This window comes from Zingiber officinale, chromosome 11B, assembly GCF_018446385.1.
Source record: "Zingiber officinale cultivar Zhangliang chromosome 11B, Zo_v1.1, whole genome shotgun sequence".
In the NCBI taxonomy this organism is placed as follows: domain Eukaryota; kingdom Viridiplantae; phylum Streptophyta; class Magnoliopsida; order Zingiberales; family Zingiberaceae; genus Zingiber; species Zingiber officinale.
In genome coordinates, this window is record NC_056007.1 from 62,082,449 (window position 1) to 62,100,428 (window position 17,980).

The 17,980-nt window shown below is 34.5% G+C and overlaps 1 protein-coding gene and 1 long non-coding RNA gene across 2 annotated transcripts in view; one reads left to right on the forward strand and one right to left on the reverse strand.

Moving 5' to 3' along the window:
* Positions 1-16,811, reverse strand: part of LOC122034669 — a 33,267-nt gene extending 16,456 nt beyond the window's left edge. The window contains exons 1-3 of the long non-coding RNA XR_006126751.1: positions 16,673-16,811; positions 16,529-16,589; positions 15,722-15,907 (exon numbers count right to left, since the gene is read on the reverse strand). This is a non-coding gene — a long non-coding RNA (uncharacterized LOC122034669). The remainder of the gene's footprint in view (positions 1-15,721; positions 15,908-16,528; positions 16,590-16,672) is intronic.
* On the forward strand, positions 16,699-17,479 carry LOC122034668 (FCS-Like Zinc finger 15-like). The gene is made up of 2 exons (XM_042593988.1): positions 16,699-17,027; positions 17,121-17,479. The coding sequence occupies exons 1-2, from the start codon at positions 16,849-16,851 to the stop codon at positions 17,296-17,298; spliced, it is 357 nt and encodes a 118-aa protein (XP_042449922.1). The 5' UTR covers positions 16,699-16,848; the 3' UTR covers positions 17,299-17,479.
* The last annotated feature ends 501 nt before the right edge of the window (positions 17,480-17,980 follow it).

A 17,980-nucleotide genomic window follows, 5' to 3' on the forward strand; every position in this document is an offset into this window, starting at 1 on the left:
TGTCAGTATCTCCCTTTAGCACATGTGCTGGACTACCTCATATCCGAATATGACTCAAACTAGGTTTACGCCCATTCCACAATTCCATGAAAGTAGAGGATACTGATTTAGAAGGTATCATATTCAGAATGTACACTACTGTTTCCAGAGCATATCCCTAAAATGAATATGGTAATACTCGATAACTCATCATCGATCTAACCATTTCCATTAGAGTTATATTCCTTTTTTCTGTCATACCATTCTGTTGGGGTGTACCAGGTGTAGACAATTAAGCTTGAATCCCGACCTCTGATAAGTAATTCCTAAACTCTCCAAAGAGATATTCGCCACCACGATCAGACCGTAGTGTCTTGATACTTTTACCATGACGTTTCTCCACATCAGCCTTGTACTCTTTGAACTTATCAAAGCATTCAGACTTGCGGCGCATCAAGTAAATGTATCCATATCTCGAATAATCGTCTATAAAAGAGACAAGTATTCGAAACCACCTCTCGTCTGGATAGACATAGGACCACACAAATCAGAATGAACCAGTTCTAACACATCTTTGGCTCTATACCCCTTGGCCTTAAAAGGTTTCTTGGTTATTTTACCTTCCAAGCAAGATTCGCAAGTTGGAAAGTTTTCCAACACTAATGAACCCAAGAGTCCATCGACTATTAGCCTTTGAATCCTACTCAAGTTAATATGACCAAGCCTTAGATGCTAAAGATATGTTTGGTTCATTTCCAAAGGTTCTTTTCTTTTATTAGAATTAGAAGATGTGTTATTAATTTCCCTTTGTTGCTTTGTGGGAGTTATCCTATTTAGAATATATAAATTGTCAACCAACGTACCAGAACAGATAACTTCCCTTTTTTTCTTGATAACAACTTTGTTATCAAAAGAGACAGAATATCAAGTTCTTTCTAAAACTTGGTACGTAAAGACAATTTCTCAAAATCCATGTTTATTCCTATAAACATCTCCCACTACAACAGTTGCTACTTCTGTAGCAGTGCCCATGTAAACAGTGATTTTTCCTTCGTGTAGTTGTCGGGTTTCCTGGAACCCTTGCAAAGATTTACAGACATGATCAGTGGTTCTTATATCTACATGCCAGGTACTGGTAGATAACACCACTAAATATGTTCCAACTACTAGAGAAAAAAAATACCTATATTGTTCTCTTCCTACGAGGGCAGTCTGCCTACAAATGTCCAAACTGTTTGCAAATGAAGCACTTACCTTTCGGCTTCTTCATTCCTGATTTTAGTCCAGCACCTAGAAATCATTCAGTCTTGCTTGTCAGCCCGATTCTAGTGTCCGAAGAATTCCTTGAGATTGTACATCATGTCATGGCCAGTAGTCATGGTCTGATGCTGATGTTACAGCACATTTGATATAAAAGTCAAATGTAACTCCGTGCCATCTTATCTGCCTTGACCCATTTCCTATGATACTCAATCTCCTCTTCACTAGAATCGCTATTAGGCACATTAGGGTAGACCTCTAACAGTATAAACTAATAGTCTTCAGTAATTAGGACAATGTCCAGGTTTTTTTTTCCAATCTATGTAGTTGGGACCAGTAAGTTTATTCTCTTTCAGTATAATAGCCAGTGAGTTGAAAGTCATCCTAAGAATCACAAAATAAACTTTTGGTCAAGACTATAAATTTAGAATAATATTGATTTCTCAAACAATACTATTTAAATTTACCAACACCTCAAAACACCGTGAATTTTGTATGTCACGTTAGTGTGGACGTATACAAATTCAACATTTGTAAGAGGAGGGTCTTACCCATTAATTTTATTCTTGTCATCCTAACTTTATGACAAATAAAATTAATAGTTGGTATTCCTTTGGTCACACAAATAATAGCAGTGACTCCATTGGGGAAGATACTATTGGATCGTGAAACGTCGACAGAGGGGGGGTGAATATCGATTCGAAAAACCCCGTTGAAAAGAGTTAAGCGCAGCGGAATAATAAAAAACAATGGACAAATGAACACGGTGTTTTTTACTTCGTTCGGAGCCTGTGACGACTCCTACTCGAAGGCCCGTACTCCGTGAGTACTTTCGTTGGGCAATCACTAGCAGTTCGAAAATGATTACAATTTAAAGTACAGGAATGCTAGAAAAATAAAGAAAATACCGACAAGAATTAAAGAAAAGAAAAGGAGCGTATTGTCGGATCTTTGTTAGCGTCGCTGAAGCGCAGAGCAGTAGAGCAAGCAGTAGAAGACTTTCTTTTCGTTGTTGTTCTGAAGCTCCCCTCTGACCCTTCTTTTATATGAGGCTCGAGGCGCCTCGGATTCCTTCCGGGCGCCCTGGTGGGACGTGGCAGGTCCAACTAGCAAGCCCCACATGGCGACGCGCGAGTTTGGATGAAATTTCCCTCCCGGGCGCCCGGATCCCTTCCGGGCGCCCGGACCTCCAGGCGCCTGGATTCCTTCCGGGCGCCCAGACCCTGTTTTCCCGCAGAATCCGTCCTGCAAGACAAACGTTAGTCCGGAGGTAAATTTACCCTGCAATACAGATTGTTAGCAAAAGCAAAGTGAGTATGAATTAGCAAAAAGGAGTATGACTTAGATTCCGTCTTTCCGAGACCGGAATCTAGTTATGATCTCGACTTAGATATCCGAAATAGATCTAAGCCGGATCGACGCCTAATGTTCCCTTCCCGGGAACGCGTCCTCGCAGTCACTCCCCTCCAGTGACTTACCTTACTTACCTGCCAGACGTCCGGTCAGCCCTTCGACCCGTCTGGACTTCTCGCCAGCTATCCGGTCAGCCCGTCGACCTAGCTGGTCTTCTCACCAATCGTCCGGTCAGCCCGTCGACCCGCTTGGACTTCTTGCCAGCTATCCGGTCAGCCCGTCGACCTAGCTGGGCTTCGTGCCAGACATCTGGTCAACCCGTCGACCTGTCTGGACTTCTCCTGCACACTCGATCAGAGTGTTTAGAGAACAACAGACTAACTTAACCTGATTTGTCATTCATCAAAATCTGGGTTAAATCGTTAGTGCTAACAGCACCAACAATCTCCCCCTTTTTGATGGAATAACAACCTGGTTAAGTTAGTGAAAACATATGCAAGAAACAACATGCAAACAACATGCATTTATGTGGTTTTAAAGTTAGTTTGTATTTTCAAGTTGGTCAAATTAATTTAGCTAACTTAACCACCTAACCCTCCCCCTTTGGCATTCATCAAAAAAAATAAGTATGGATTAAGTAAGCATCAACATAGACTTCAGACAAAGTAGGAAATTATGTCAAGTTAATCTGGGGGAGTTAAACTTTTGAAAACTTGTTTAAAGCATTAGCTGTTTAGAAAAATAGCTAAGTTTAGATAGTCTGATTTTCAAACATAATTGTATAAGTTCTAAATTTCAATATCAAGTTTAAATTTTCAAAACAAGTTTCAACTTTGAAACGCTTTTCAAACATAAGTTTACAAATTCAAAATTCTAAAACTAAGTTTTAGATTTACGGAAACAATCATTTTTAAAACTTTGAAATTTATTTTTCAACAAAAAGATTCAATTTTCAAAATTAAGGAAAAATGATTTTGTAAACTTAAGTTTATTAAAAAAAAAATCTAATTTTCACAATTTTCAATATCAAAGCAATTTTTAAAACTAAATTTTGTAAAAGTTAACTTTCAAATCAAAATGTCAAAATTAAGTAAAATCAAGTTTTAAATTCAATTTTCAAAACTAAGTTAAATCTAATTTTCAAAATCAATTTTCAATAAAAAGTAAAACCCAATTCTTAAAAACAACTTAGTTTACTTAGTTTTATAAGAGTTAGTTTTCAAAAATAGGTTTAAAAAATTGTTAAGAAAACATTTTTCAAAACATAAATTTTAAAATATTTTAAATAAAGAGAAATTTTTAATTAATTCTTCCCCCTGAACCTGACATAAAATTTTGAAAATATTTGCTAAGAATATTCAAAGTAGATTTTTTTTTTTTTGTGTTTTTTAAAATGAGGTAGAATTTTCTAGAGAGATTTTAAAAAGAAGATTAAAAAAATAACACTTAATGAGATAATTAAAAAATAAACCTCCCCCTGAATTTGATACTCCTTTAATTTATTAATCCTCCTTATTTATTACTCCCCCTTAATATAATGCTAAGGTTTGAGTGTGTTAAATTTCAAGTCCTAACACATTTGTCTACCTAAGTGTTCTAGGGGATTTGATAACACTTATATTATTTAGATATTTATCTCTGTATCCTTGATATAATTGTTTATTTGAGTTTGATTAATCAATAATTAATATTAGATTCAGACGCTTAAGCTTCAGTTAAAGGTTTAATAAGATAAACTTTATTAAATCAAAAATAGTTGGCCATTATCAATAATTTATTGATTAATTTTTACTTGATGTAACAATTTAATACTTAATAAAATAATTCAAATTTCATATTAATTGATTGAGTTGGTCAATGAAAGTGTTAGTTATAATTAATTTTTTTATTTACTTTCTTTTAAGTGGGATTAATTTAGTTTGAGGTTAGCATGAAATTATTAGACACAGTTAAGTAAGGTTTAATTCAAGTCAACTTTAGTTCTCAAATGAAGTTAAGCTTAAATAGTTAAGTTCTACTTATTAATTAGATAATTAAGTTTAAAGTTAAAGTTAACGGAATTTAAGTTTTTAAGTTAGGTGTCTAAGTTTTAAATGAATTTAAAAGAATTATTATTATTATTATTTTTAAGGGATTTCTAATTATTTAATGGCAATTAACATACGTTTAATTCAGTTTTGACTTTAGATTTAAATTAATATCAGTGATTAATTTAGGTTTAAGTTTAAGTTAAATTATTAAATTTTAATTGTAATTTCAATATTAAATTTTAGTTTAAGATTTAATTTTCAGTTAAGTTAAAATAAAAATGATGTTTAAGATTAAAAGTGAGTCTAAAGTCAAAATAATAATTTTTAAAGTGAAAATAATCTATAGAAATAATTTATTATTATTACTAATTTTTTTAAGTTAACAAAATTTTATTATAGTGAAAAAATAAGAAGAATTTTTCAAAATGATACATAATTTTTAAAAGAGTTTTTAAAGAATTTTTAAAATAGTTTTTTAGAAAAGAATTTTTAAAGTAGTTTTTAAAAAATTTTTTAAATAGTTTTTAAAGAATTTTTAAAATAGTTTTCAAAGAATTTTTAAAATAGTTTTCAAAGAATTTTTAAAATAGGTTTTAAAAAAGAATTTTTAAAGTAGTTTTTTAAAGAATTTTTTAAAATAGATTTTAAAGAATTTTTAAAATAGTTTTTAAATAATTTTTAAAATAGTTTTTTAAAGAATTTTTAAAAGAGTTTTCAAAGAATTTTTTAAAATAGTTTTAAAAAATTTTAAAATAGTTTTTAAAGAATTTTTAAAAGAGTTTTTAAAGAAATTTTAAAATAGTTTTTAAAGAATTTTTAAAAGAGTTTTCAAAAAAAAATTTAAAATAGTTTTTTAAAAAAAATTAAAATAGTTTTTAAATAATTTTTAAAGAGTTTTTAAAGAAATTTTTTAAAATAGTTTTTAAAGAATTTTTAAAATAGTTTTCAAAGAATTTTTAAAGCAGTTTTTAAAGAATTTTTAAAATAGTTTTTAAAGAATTTTTAAAAGAGTTTTTAAAGAAAAAAAATTTTAAAATAGTTTTTTTTAAAGAATTTTTAAAAGAGTTTTTAAAGAATTTTTAAAGAATTTTTTAAAATAATTTTCAAAGAATTTTTTAAAATAGTTTTAAAAAAATTTAAAATAGTTTTTAAAGAATTTTTAAAAGAATTTTTTTTAAAGAAATTTTAAAATAGTTTTTAAAGAATATTTAAAATAGTTTTTAAAGAAGTTTTGAAATAGTTTTTAAAGTTAATTTAATTTTAATAATTTTCAAAGTTAATTTAATTTTTAAAATAATTTTTAAAGTTAAAATAATTTTTAAAGTTAATTTATTTTTTAAAATAATTTTTAAAATTAATTTTTTTATTTAAAGTTAAAATAATTTTTTAAAGTTAAAATAATTTTTTTAAAGTTAAAATAACTTTTAAAGTTAGAGTTAAAATAACTTTTAAAGTTAAAATAATTTTTTAAAGTTAAAATAAATTTTTTTAAAGTTAATTAAAAATAATTGTTAATTTTAATTTTAATTAATTTTAACTTAATTTGAAAATTAATTAATTTAATTCTTATTCATCTCACCTGATCTAGATTATCAATCAGGGTATCTTATAATTTTGTGAGATGAATTAGATTTAATTACAGAGTTTGGTTTAACTTTTGTTAGATTCAGGTTTAGCTTTGGTCTCAACAAATAGGCTTTCTTCGGATAAACTTCTAAGCTTGGTGAGTCACCTGGACATCATTAGAAGTAACCAACCCTTCGAGGTTTTCCGAATAGTCCTATCCACGGAGCTTAGTACTAAACCTTGGTCTACCTAGTTAGGATCCGTAAGGGGTAGCTTCAGTCAGTTCCACTTGGCCAAATGCACCAGATCGAAGCCATATCTTTCTAGACATGCGATGTCCAAGCTTCCCCAACGTACTATCATCCAAAACTTCACCAGTACTACTTGTCAAGTTAAACTTTTGTCTCTATTTAGTCTATTCCTAACTACCCTGCCAGGTAGTCTACTCTTATTTTACCCTTGTCGGGTAGATTAATTTTGGAGGTGCCAGCTATTCTGGAGCCTCCCCTGAATTATTGGCCTTTAATTTAAGATTTTTGTATAATTAGAGTTGGTTTTAGTTAAGTTTTAATGTTTAATTTTAAATTTAAGTTTTTAATTTTGAATTAATTAAATTGGTCAAATTGTCTTTCTTTAAGAGAGTGTATTTAATATTTGAATTTTCTTTCAATTTCAATTTTATTGGGTTAATTGAATTATCTTTCTTTAACAGCTTATTTTTAAAGTTTAAGTTTTTATTTATTTTTAAATTTGAATTAACTAAACTGTTTGAATTATATTTTCTTAACAGTTTATCTTTTAGTTTTTTATTAATTGCTAATTTTGAGATTTCTAGATTATTTTTTGTTTAATATGTTATCTTTAACATTTAATTTTAAGTTTGTTAAATTTCGTTTTGATTTTATCAAAGTGTTTGATTTTATCCTTATATTTTCCTTGCCTTTTAAATTGATATGGTTAATTGAATTTATTAGATTAGTTTTATCTTTAAAGTTTAATTTTTTATTAATTAAATTATCTTGGTTTTGGATAGCATTTTCTAGACTGATTTTATCTTGATTATTAAATATTTTATCAAGGTATTTATTGATTTTATCCATTTTCTCATTCTTAGCATTTAAATTCAAATTTATTTTAATGTTTGATTTATTTATGTCTAAATGCTCACCTAATTTTAAATTTTCTGAATTAATTAAATTATTTGAATTGATTTGGTCATTGTTCTGTTTGACCAAGTCAAGATTGATGCCAAATTGATCAGAGTCTTGATTGACTTGATCAGAGTCTAGATTATTTTGTGATTTTGAATTTAAATCATTTAAATCTTGGTTATCATGCACCATACTTGGACTAATTTCATACTTATCATCATGCTGATTGTTTAAACTACTATTAGCAGGGGTATTTTGGTAAATATTACTAACCTTGAGCGCAACCCCTAATTCAGTAGGCTTCTCCGTTGGATTTGACTCGAGTCCATATTTGATTTTAACTTGATCTTCTAGCTCTATCGGCGTCTCGTGAAGCTTGATCAACTGGGTCCACAGCTCATATGCATTCTTGTACTTTTCTAATCTGCATAAAATATTGTTAGGTAAAACATTACAAATAATGTTACTTACCTTTTTGTTCAGTTCCGAGTTTTGAGAAGATTTCCTCAAAATTAGCATAAAATCGATGTCTACGCTTCCTAAGAAGCATTCCATTAATCGCTTCCAGTAGTTGAAGTCTTCATGATCGTATAGTGGTGGTTCGCAGGGGTTCCGTCCTTCTAGAAGAGTCATAATTTCCCGACAAGAGAAACAAACAAAAAATCCCAAGACTTGGTCTTGGATTAACAGTGTTGGAGAAAGAATATAATATTGCACTAATTTCGAAAAATAATAAAATAGTAATAAAATATTAATAAAAAAATATTATTCCAAAATTTTGAAAATATAATATTTTATCAATACTAAGCAACGGTGAAAAGATGATGATGTGTTTTTCAAAAACGGTTTTGGAGGAAAAAACGAAAGGCGTAAGGTTTTATTTTAAAGACGAACGATATCTATTTTTCTTTAAAAAAACACCCCTCTTTGCCTGACTGGTGGTTGCACCAAATCAGAGCGGTACCTGCTCTGATACCACTTGTTGGATCGTGAAACGTCGATAGAGGGGGGGTGAATACCGATTCGAAAAACCCCGTTGAAAAGAGTTAAGCGCAGCGGAATAATAAAAAACAATGGACAAATGAACACGGTGTTTTTTACTTCGTTCAGAGCCTGTGACGACTCCTACTCGAAGACCCGTACACCGTGAGTACTTTCGTTGGGCAATCACTAGCAGTTCGAAAATGATTACAATTTAAAGTACAGGAATGCTAGAAAAATAAAGAAAATATCGACAAGAATTAAAGAAAAGGAAATGAGCGTATTGTCGGATCTTTGTTAGCGTCGCTGAAGCGCAGAGCAGTAGAGCAAGCAGTAGAAGACTTTCTTTTCGTTGTTGTTCTGAAGCTCCCCTCTGACCCTTCTTTTATATGAGGCTCGAGGCGCCCCAGATCCCTTCCGGGCGCCCTGGTGGGACGTGGCAGGTCCAACTAGCAAGCCCCACATGGCGACGCGCGAGTTTGGATGAAATTTCCCTCCCGGGCGCCCGAATCCCTTCCGGGCGCCCGGACCTCCAGGCGCCTGGATTCCTTCCGGGCGCCCGGACCCTGTTTTCCCGCAGAATCCGTCCTGCAAGACAGACGTTAGTCCGGAGGTAAATTTACCCTGTAACACAGATTGTTAGCAAAAGCAAAGTGAGTATGAATTAGCAAAAAGGAGTATGACTTAGATTCCGTCTTTCCGAGACCTGAATCTAGTCACGATCTCGACTTAGATATTCGAAATGGATCTAAGCCGGATCGACACCTAATGTTCCCTTCCCGGGAACGCGTCCTCGCAGTCACTCCCCTCCAGTGACTTACCTTACTTACCTGCCAGACGTCCGGTCAGGCCTTCGACCCGTCTGGACTTCTCGCCAGCTATCCGGTCAGCCCGTCGACCTAGCTGGTCTTCTCGCCAAGCGTCCGGTCAGCTCGTCGACCCGCTTGGACTTCTTGCCAGCTATCTGGTCAGCCCGTCGACCTAGCTGGGCTTCGTGCCAGACATCCGGTCAGCCCGTCAACCTGTCTGGACTTCTCCTGCACACTCGATCAGAGTGTTTAGACAACAACAGACTAACTTAACCTGATTTGTCATTCATCAAAACCTGGGTTAAATCGTTAGTGCTAACCGCACCAACAGATACTATTAAATGTGTCTAAGTGTATATCATTACTTGATACTTAGTCCATTAAATAGGATTGTGCCCCTTCAGTTGGAGAAGATCACACGCTCTTAAATAATTTTCTATAACCATCCATAAAGAAAGTTTGATCTAGTGATATGCAAACAAACTCATCCGCTATGGAGGGAGGCACTAAGAGCCAATACGCAAGTTTGTTGCATCACTTATAAACCAGTAATGGAGACCGTGGAATTTATTTACTAATCCCTCTCTCACTTAGTTATTTAAGGTGAGGAATTTTAACATGCACACACATATCACAGCAAATAAAACAATAAATATGGAAAAATAATTTTCCAACTATTATGGTATTTTCCATCACTGTCCTCCGTGTGCTGTCAACCCTAGCTGCTGCCATATTTAGCCACCGCAATCGGGTCTAGTCACCACATCTATCTTACTTCTTTTTCCGCTGCGCCTCTGGTCCACAAATAGTACCACGTCTCGCAAGGATACGATCCTCCACAATAATAGAATTTTACATATATCGATCCTATATTCCACAAAGGAATGTACATGTAATATAGATCGAAACAAAAATATAAAATTCTAAAACAAATATAGCTCCTGCTATATTTAATACATACAATCATGCACACACATAAAATACCCTCGACATGTCCGAGGGTCCAATCACACACAATCACATTAGGGCCATAATAGTTGGATCTAGGATGCTTGCAACCACAAAGTTAAATTTATTTGCACATCCTACTATTATCTTGCCTAAAATATGTAATGACATGTGCAAAATTAAACTGAAAATCAAACACACAGAGGCAAACCCTAGCTCTGATACCAATTATTGTTTACTACTCGGAATATCGTACCGGCTCCCCTGTACAAAAATTTTGTACAAGTCATGAACCTTTCCTAACAACCTATTGTGTTCTTTAGAAATTAAATTAGGAATCACAAACAGAACTTAACATTATTTATTCCAAATTCAATTTATTTATTCTTAGAGGCTTAGACTTGGATCGCAAATGATGCTTAACATTCTTAATCCAAATTCACCTATGTTACAAATTTGATTAAATATTTATTTCAGAGATCGACTTCCTGGTTAAACATAACGAGACACTAGGCCTTCTTGGGTATGAGATCATCCACCACTTCCTAGACAAACCCTTTCAACGAAATTCAATATTTAATCTCCTTATAGTAACCGTAGGTTTAACGAATAAGAACAATTGAATCACAAGATTGAAAAACAAAAGAAACACAAATTCGAATCATAAATCTGAAACCTAGAAACGTTAGCTTCTTGTGTTTGGTATTTTAAAATCTAAACAAAAATATGAACTAGTTATGATGCGGAAACTAATAACTAGTTAATCTTTTTGTAGCTTATAGACCTCACGATCTTCTATCGTATTCCTCTTCTTATATCGGATGTCGTGTGGGCGACGATCTACTGAGACGAGAATCCACCCAAGCTTCCTTCTTCTCCAAGAAAGTTTCGGCCACCAACCAACCTCCAAGGGATGCTAAGAAACAAAGCCTCCTATCTCTCCTTCTTCCTCTAACAAGATCCGGTCACCACCAAGCTCCTTGAGATGAAGATGCCACCGGCCACACAAGGAAGAAGAATAGGAGAGGAAGAGTAAGAGAGGGCCGACCACCACCAAGGAAGAGAGGAATAATAGAAGATCTATTGTTGTTATGAGGTGAGTCACCTTTACCCTTTCTTTTATATTCCTTGATCTTGGCAAATAAGGAAAATTTTAATAAAAACTTCCTTATTTTCCTTTCCATTGAAAGGAAAATTTAATTAATAAAAAAAATTTCCTTTTCTTCTATTAATGGCCGGCCACCTCAAATCCTCCAAAACAGGAAAGTTTTAAACATAAAATTAAAACTTCCTAATTTGTTTTCGGAAATTTTCTAAAATAAAATTTCTCTTTAAAAAATTTCCTTCATGGTTGGTTATAAAAGGAAATTTTTATAAATTAAAATCTCTCTATTAAACGATGTGGATGATTACAAAAAGGAAAGTTTTCTCCAAAATTAAAATCTTCTTTTTAACTACAAATAAGTAAATATATCAAATCTTTCTCTTAATTTTTTGTAGAAACCTATAAAAGGAAAGATTTAAATTTTAAAACTCTCTTTTAAAACCATGAAGATGGTTACAAAAAAGGAAAATTTTATCAAAAATTAAAATCTTCCTTTTCACTACAAATAAGGAAAGATATTAAACCTTTCTCTTAATCTTTTGTAGAAAGCTATTAAAGGAAAGATTTAAATTTTAAACTCTCTTTTAAAACCATGACTTTCACATATGGAAAGATTTTAAAATAAACTCCTTTTATTTTTTATGTGGCCGGCCACCTAAGCTTGGGCTCCAAGCTAGGGCCGGCCACCACTTGGTCCATCCAAGGCTTATCTTGTCCAGTCCTTGTTTGGGCTCCAAGCTTGGCTTGGCCGGCCACCTAAGGATGGGTAAGAATGTGGGTGTAGGTGGGTATAAGACTTTATAAATAAGAGGCTACGACAAGGACCGAGAGGAGGAATTAGTTTTGGTCTCCCGATGAACTTGAGCTTCCCGTGTTCGCCCCGAACACCCAACTCGAGTTCATCAATAATAACTCATACCACTAAAGAGTTATTATTGAACTACCGCACCAATCTCATATTACTATATGGGCTCGTTCTTATCATGAGTGTGTTAATCTACCTGTGTTTAAGATATCGAATGTCCACTAATTAAATAAGTTACTGACAACTCACTTAATTAATATTTAACTCCAATAGTAGTACCACTCAACCTTATTGTCATGTCGGACTAAGTCCGCCTGCAGGGTTTACGTGATAATCTTTATGAGCTCCTCTTGGAGACATTATCAACCTAAATTACTAGGACACAATTTCATTCTATAATCAACAACACACCATATAAATAATATCATTTCCCAATTTATCGGACTTATTGATTTATCGAACTAAATCACACCCTTTGATAAATTAAAGAAATGAATATTGAGTATATGTGTTTGTTATTATATCATGATTAAGAGCATACACTTCCATAATAACAAAGATCTTGTTCTTTTATGCAGTCAGTATAAAAAGAACATACCTTAAATGGTCCTGCTCAATACACTCAGAGTGTACTAGTGTAATTTTATAGTCAAAATAAACTAATACCAAATTACACTACGACTATTTCAATGGTTTGTTCCTATCCATCTTAGTCGTAAGCTACTGTTTATAATTTATAAGGAACTGGTAACATGATCTTCTATGTGTGACACCACACACCATGTTATTTATAATATAAATTAATTAAACAACTACACTTAGCATATAAATATAGACATTTGACCAATGTGATTCTTTATTTCAAAATAAATGTTTACAAAAAACTAGACTTTTAGCATACACTCTAACAAAAGGAGGTGAATCATGTGTATTTTAAAAAACGATTATCTTTTTGAAGTACGAGTGTGTAGCGGAAAAATAAAAACAATTAAGTAAATAAAATAACAGAATACGAACACAAGGAGTTACTTGGTTCGGAGCTTTCGACAATTCATACTCTAAAACCTACGATCCCTCGAATCCTATTGATGAGCAATCTACTATAAATCTCTTCCAAAACTGTCGAAAGAGTGAATCGAATACAGCAGTAAATTAAGAACAAGTGTAACAATCTACACTTTCCTTTATATAGTAATTAAAAAACTAATTGACAATTTTGTTACCCAACACGTGAATACTATCAAATTGAGCTCAGTGTTGGATAACTTCTCAGCAGTAGTAGGATGTAGCAGCATCGCAACACAGTGGGAGGACAAAGTCGGAGCAGCAGGAAGCTTGAAAGATCGCGTATAGAAGTTCTATTTCAGTTGTGTTGAATGTTGGATCGAACCTTCCTTTTATAGGCTATTGAGGGTGTCTCTAATCCTCGTCCGAGACGCCTCCAAGTGCAAACGTATCCCATGAGCTTCGTACTCGATAAGTTTCATAGCATGCGGCCTTTATCCGCACGAGGGCACTTTCCAGGCGCTCCGAGGGGCCTCCGCGATATGCTCTAGGGCGCCTCCAACCATATAGGAGGCACCTTCGCTCCTTTCTGCGCGGATCTTCGGCCAAGGCAGCCAAGGCGCCTCCACTCAAATAGGAGGTGCCTCGAATCACTATTCACCCAAGGCTTGAGGTGCTTTTCACCCCTACAAAATGCATTAGTCCAAATAATAAATTATACCCTGCAAAACAGAGTTAACACAATAATAAAATAGCATTATTAATTAGATAAGATATGTCAAAGACCAAGATCTACTCATGGTCTCAATTTAGGCATTTAAAATGGACTAAACTGAACCAGTGCCTAAAGTTCCAACTAGGACTCGTCCTCACTGGATCACTCTCCTCCAGTGCTTACCTTCACTTACCTGCCAAACATCGGGTCCTCCAGATATGTTTGGACTTTCTATGGTTCTACTTAGTGTATGATCAATCTGATTCACTAAGACTTACCTGCAACACTGAGTTAACACGATAAATATAAAATAGTAAGGTAAAATAATGTTAACAGTATTAAGAATTTGCTGGTTCGATCGACAGCGCACGGTCGACCGAAAACTAGTCGATCACACATACTTGGAGTTTACTCCTCCAAGACTTCTCATTACCTAGGATTACCTCCCCCTAGGGTTGCCCAACTTCCCTCACTAGAATTTTCATTGTCTGGCTTTACTCACTAGGGGCTGACTTCACTCACCAGGACTTCTACTACCTAGCTTCACTCACTAGGACTTCCACCACCTAGCTTCACTCACTATGGTCTGGTTTTACTCATCAGGACTTCCACTATCTAGTTTCACTCACTATAGTATGACTTCATTCACCAGGACTTACTACCTAGCTTCACTCACTAGGGTCTGACTTCACTCACCAGGGTCTGACTTCACTCACCAGGACTTCAGACTTTTCCTTGTCAGTCATCTAATCTTGACTAGACTTCTCTCTTCCAATTGAATCAACCCTTAACTATATTGGTATATTGTCAAATATCGAAACTCTAGAGGTCGATTGCATTAACACGATCTAGCTTTCTAGAGAGGAGGAGCCCGAACGAGCATAAAAAGATACCATCATGCGCATAAACAGAAATTAATAATGAATAACTTCATTTGATCAAATTATGTATGAGTAAACAAAAGTATTGAATAATATCTACTCTTGTCTGAATCTAAATGGACTAATCTATCCCTATTTGTGAAAGATGAACCTATCTTGAGGTTGTTAGGAGATGAAAGGACCAATCTCTTTATTGATAGGCCTCAGCTCCCCTATAAACAAGATAAAGAGAAGGGGGTTCAATGCACCTTTTTTTTTCGACCTGTGGTTTTTGTGCAGAGGGGGCAAGTTTTGTCTGCAGAAGTAGCTTGGAGTTTGAGTATGTCCAAGTTCCAATTTGTTTAATTCACCTCAACTCCCAAAAGCTTAAAGTTGTTATATAATTATGACCTAACAACTTAAGTTTATTATGAGAATTGTCATCTGATAATTGGTCTCTTCTTTGGACTATGGAGAACATCAAAGAAACTATTCTCATCCTCAACATCAAGTTGTGTTTGTTCCACTTTTTTAGGTTGGTTATATATAGATATCTTATCCCAGTTCAAAGAAATTAATTAATTATTCGATTCTGTCCAAAGAAGTTCCTCCATATCGAACAGTCTCTCCAATCATACGACAATGCAACAAAGAGATAAAACCAACTATATGACATGTGACTTCCACAAAGACAACATATCTCCTAAAGCCAGATCATGTTTCACAGAAGATCTGCTTGCTAAATGATCCAGCTGGTAGAGGCGAGGAGATGATCCAGGTTTGTGAATGGAAGTGCAGTATAACAAACAAACAGAACCATGACAACCCCAACTAGGCCCCCCTGCTCATTCTAACTTTATGCCCTCAGTTGAGGGTGTAATAATTAAAGTAATCTTGGTGCCACTTTTTCCTCCTTAACGGAAACAAAGCATGAGCTGCTACAACATAAAAAAGTGGGGAAGTAGGCCTAGGTTGGGACATCTCTCTCCTTACGCTATTTGGCTTGCATAACAGTTATTTTTCTGCAGGTGAGGCTAATTACCTGTACCATTTCAAGGTAGATACAAGCTGGATAGCACTATCTTTAGTTAGGTCAAATTGTAAACAGGTAACTTTATAAGTAGTTAATACTGAAGCAAGCTCATGAGATGTACCTTTGTTTTGAAAGAGGCCAGAATGTAGGAAGGGACCGGTGCAAATAACTTAGCAACGAGAATTTTGCAGGACAGATGGCTAGCAGTGATCAGTAAGGGCCCATGAAGTTCCACTAATGCAAGAGTCCTTTAGTCCTATTTGATTCCATCTCTGCTGCAGCTCCACTTTTTGTCGAAGTATGAATTCTGATCATTGATTCCATTAGATAAAGGTCATGCATCCTTTATTTTGAAGTTCAAGTAAAACATCTAAAAAAAACAGGAGTCATGAGTCCATAACCAAGGGGAAAGGACTAATGTATGATATAAATTATAAAGCACAAGATACTAAATTCTTTAGAAAAACAAAACTACAGTAGTATCCCAGGATTTAGTTTAGATTTCAGATAAACATATTGCAGTGGCAAAAAATCTAGGAGTATGTCTACATCAGAAATGGTATCTCTAAGACACTAATTCAACATTATCCTAAACTGCATTTGATGCATCAGTCACATAATGCGGAAATCAATCTCAGGAATCATTTTAGAAAAGAAAGAAAACCACCAGCATTATTCAATCAATGGGTTATGAACTAGTGCGCTTCTAAATCCCTGCTTTATTTAATTCCATGCGCCTAATTTTTAATTTAAAAGCAATATTTCAGAAGTTGCATCATCCACAGTGAGGTGTAAGACCTGTTTTTTTTCCCATCAGAAGTGAAAGTTTCTGATTAAGATGCAAGCAATGTGATGCTTCAAAAGTAAAATTACTAACAGGGAAAATCCCGAAAAACTACGTGCTCTGCATTCACTAATTTGTCATTACCTCCGCACCTCTTTGTTGCAAGGTGAAAGATATCAATTTTCCATTTCGGAAAGCAAGATTCCTATAAAGAAGAAAGCCACATTCTCTGATCAGGAGAGTGGATATGTGATTCTACTCACAATATAATGAAGACAAACCAACCACCTTACGCCAAGAATACAAGGCCACCATCCCACTCATCCCACTGTTAGGCATCAATGCCTCAGTTCCTCAATATGCTCCTGCAGTGCATCACACACCACCTTCTCCCTTTAAAGCCCTCATTCCTCTATCTTCTCTCAAGAAAGGAGAGACATTGGCGTAAGTAATTAACTAATCGTATGGCCGGGTTAAGCGTTATATTGGAAACAAAAAATAGCTTGCCAAAATATACAAACATATTGTGCAAAACCTCCCTTGTGAAGAACTCCTCCTCTTCCTGCAGCACCAGCCCTTTTCTGGAAAATTGCTACCTGTGCCGGAAGAAGCTGCAACAGGGCAAGGATATCTACATGTACAGGTGAGCGGAGAAACCTCCTGCTTTGATGGATCTCAAAAATAAAAATGCATCCTTAATCTCTCTCAGCATTTCCCTCGCCTGGCTTTTTTGTAGAGGGGATCGAGCATTCTGCAGCGAGGAGTGCCGGCGCAGGCAGATATTTATGGATGAGGAGAGCGTGCGGAGGGACCAGTGCTCCGTCTCCGCTTCATCAACTGCAGCGGGGCGTGGCCGGGCGAGGAGGATAGCCGGGAAAGGAGAGGCCACCTTGGCCGGTCGGTCTGCGTGCTAGTACTTCGTCCGTACTCTCGAGGGTGGGGAGCATATTTACCAAAATGCCCTTACTGTCCGATTATGTTATGGCTCTTCGACCTTGCCTGAGCTGTCTGCTTTTGTCGGTTAAAACTTTTTTTTTTTTATAAAAAAAAAATGCAGTTTAGTTTACTATCGAATTTACCCTTATCATTTGAATACTTTTTTCTCACAAGAACCCAATTTTCATAATTCATTTGATTCAGAATATCTTCTGAAGAAAGCAGAAAGTTTATTGAGAATATCAGTTGTTCTTCAGACAGTTCCTCGAGTAGAAGCAGGATAGACTTTCTGCATAAATTTTATATAATTCACTGCAAAAATTTAGAACATGGATTACACTTTTTTTTTAAGTGATTTTGCTTCTCCAATTTGAGATCCAACTTTGGTTTTTGGGAAGCATGGGCATTATTAAACATAAACAAGGAACATTCACTGTGTTTGTACTCCATCAGCAGCCTTAGTATTCCTGTTTAACATTAATCGTCGGCATTGAACATTAAATGAGATAAAAAATTTATTAGAAGAAGAGATGATATGGCTCATCTCAAACGTGCAGTATCATTATAAAATATAATAATATAGACTGAATCACATGATATTTTACCGAAATGCAAAAATGCACTTTAATGAGGCTTGATTTGTCAAATGAGACTTTTTTC

What these genes read in the sequence shown, in the direction of transcription:
- LOC122034668 (XM_042593988.1), top strand. Translation starts at nt 16,849, where the DNA reads ATGGCCGGGTTAAGCGTTATATTGGAAACAAAAAATAGCTTGCCAAAA. An exon ending in AAGGATATCTACATGTACAG is followed by an intron (nt 17,028 to 17,120) that starts GTGAGCGGAGAA and finishes GCTTTTTTGTAG; the next exon opens with AGGGGATCGAGCATTCTGCA.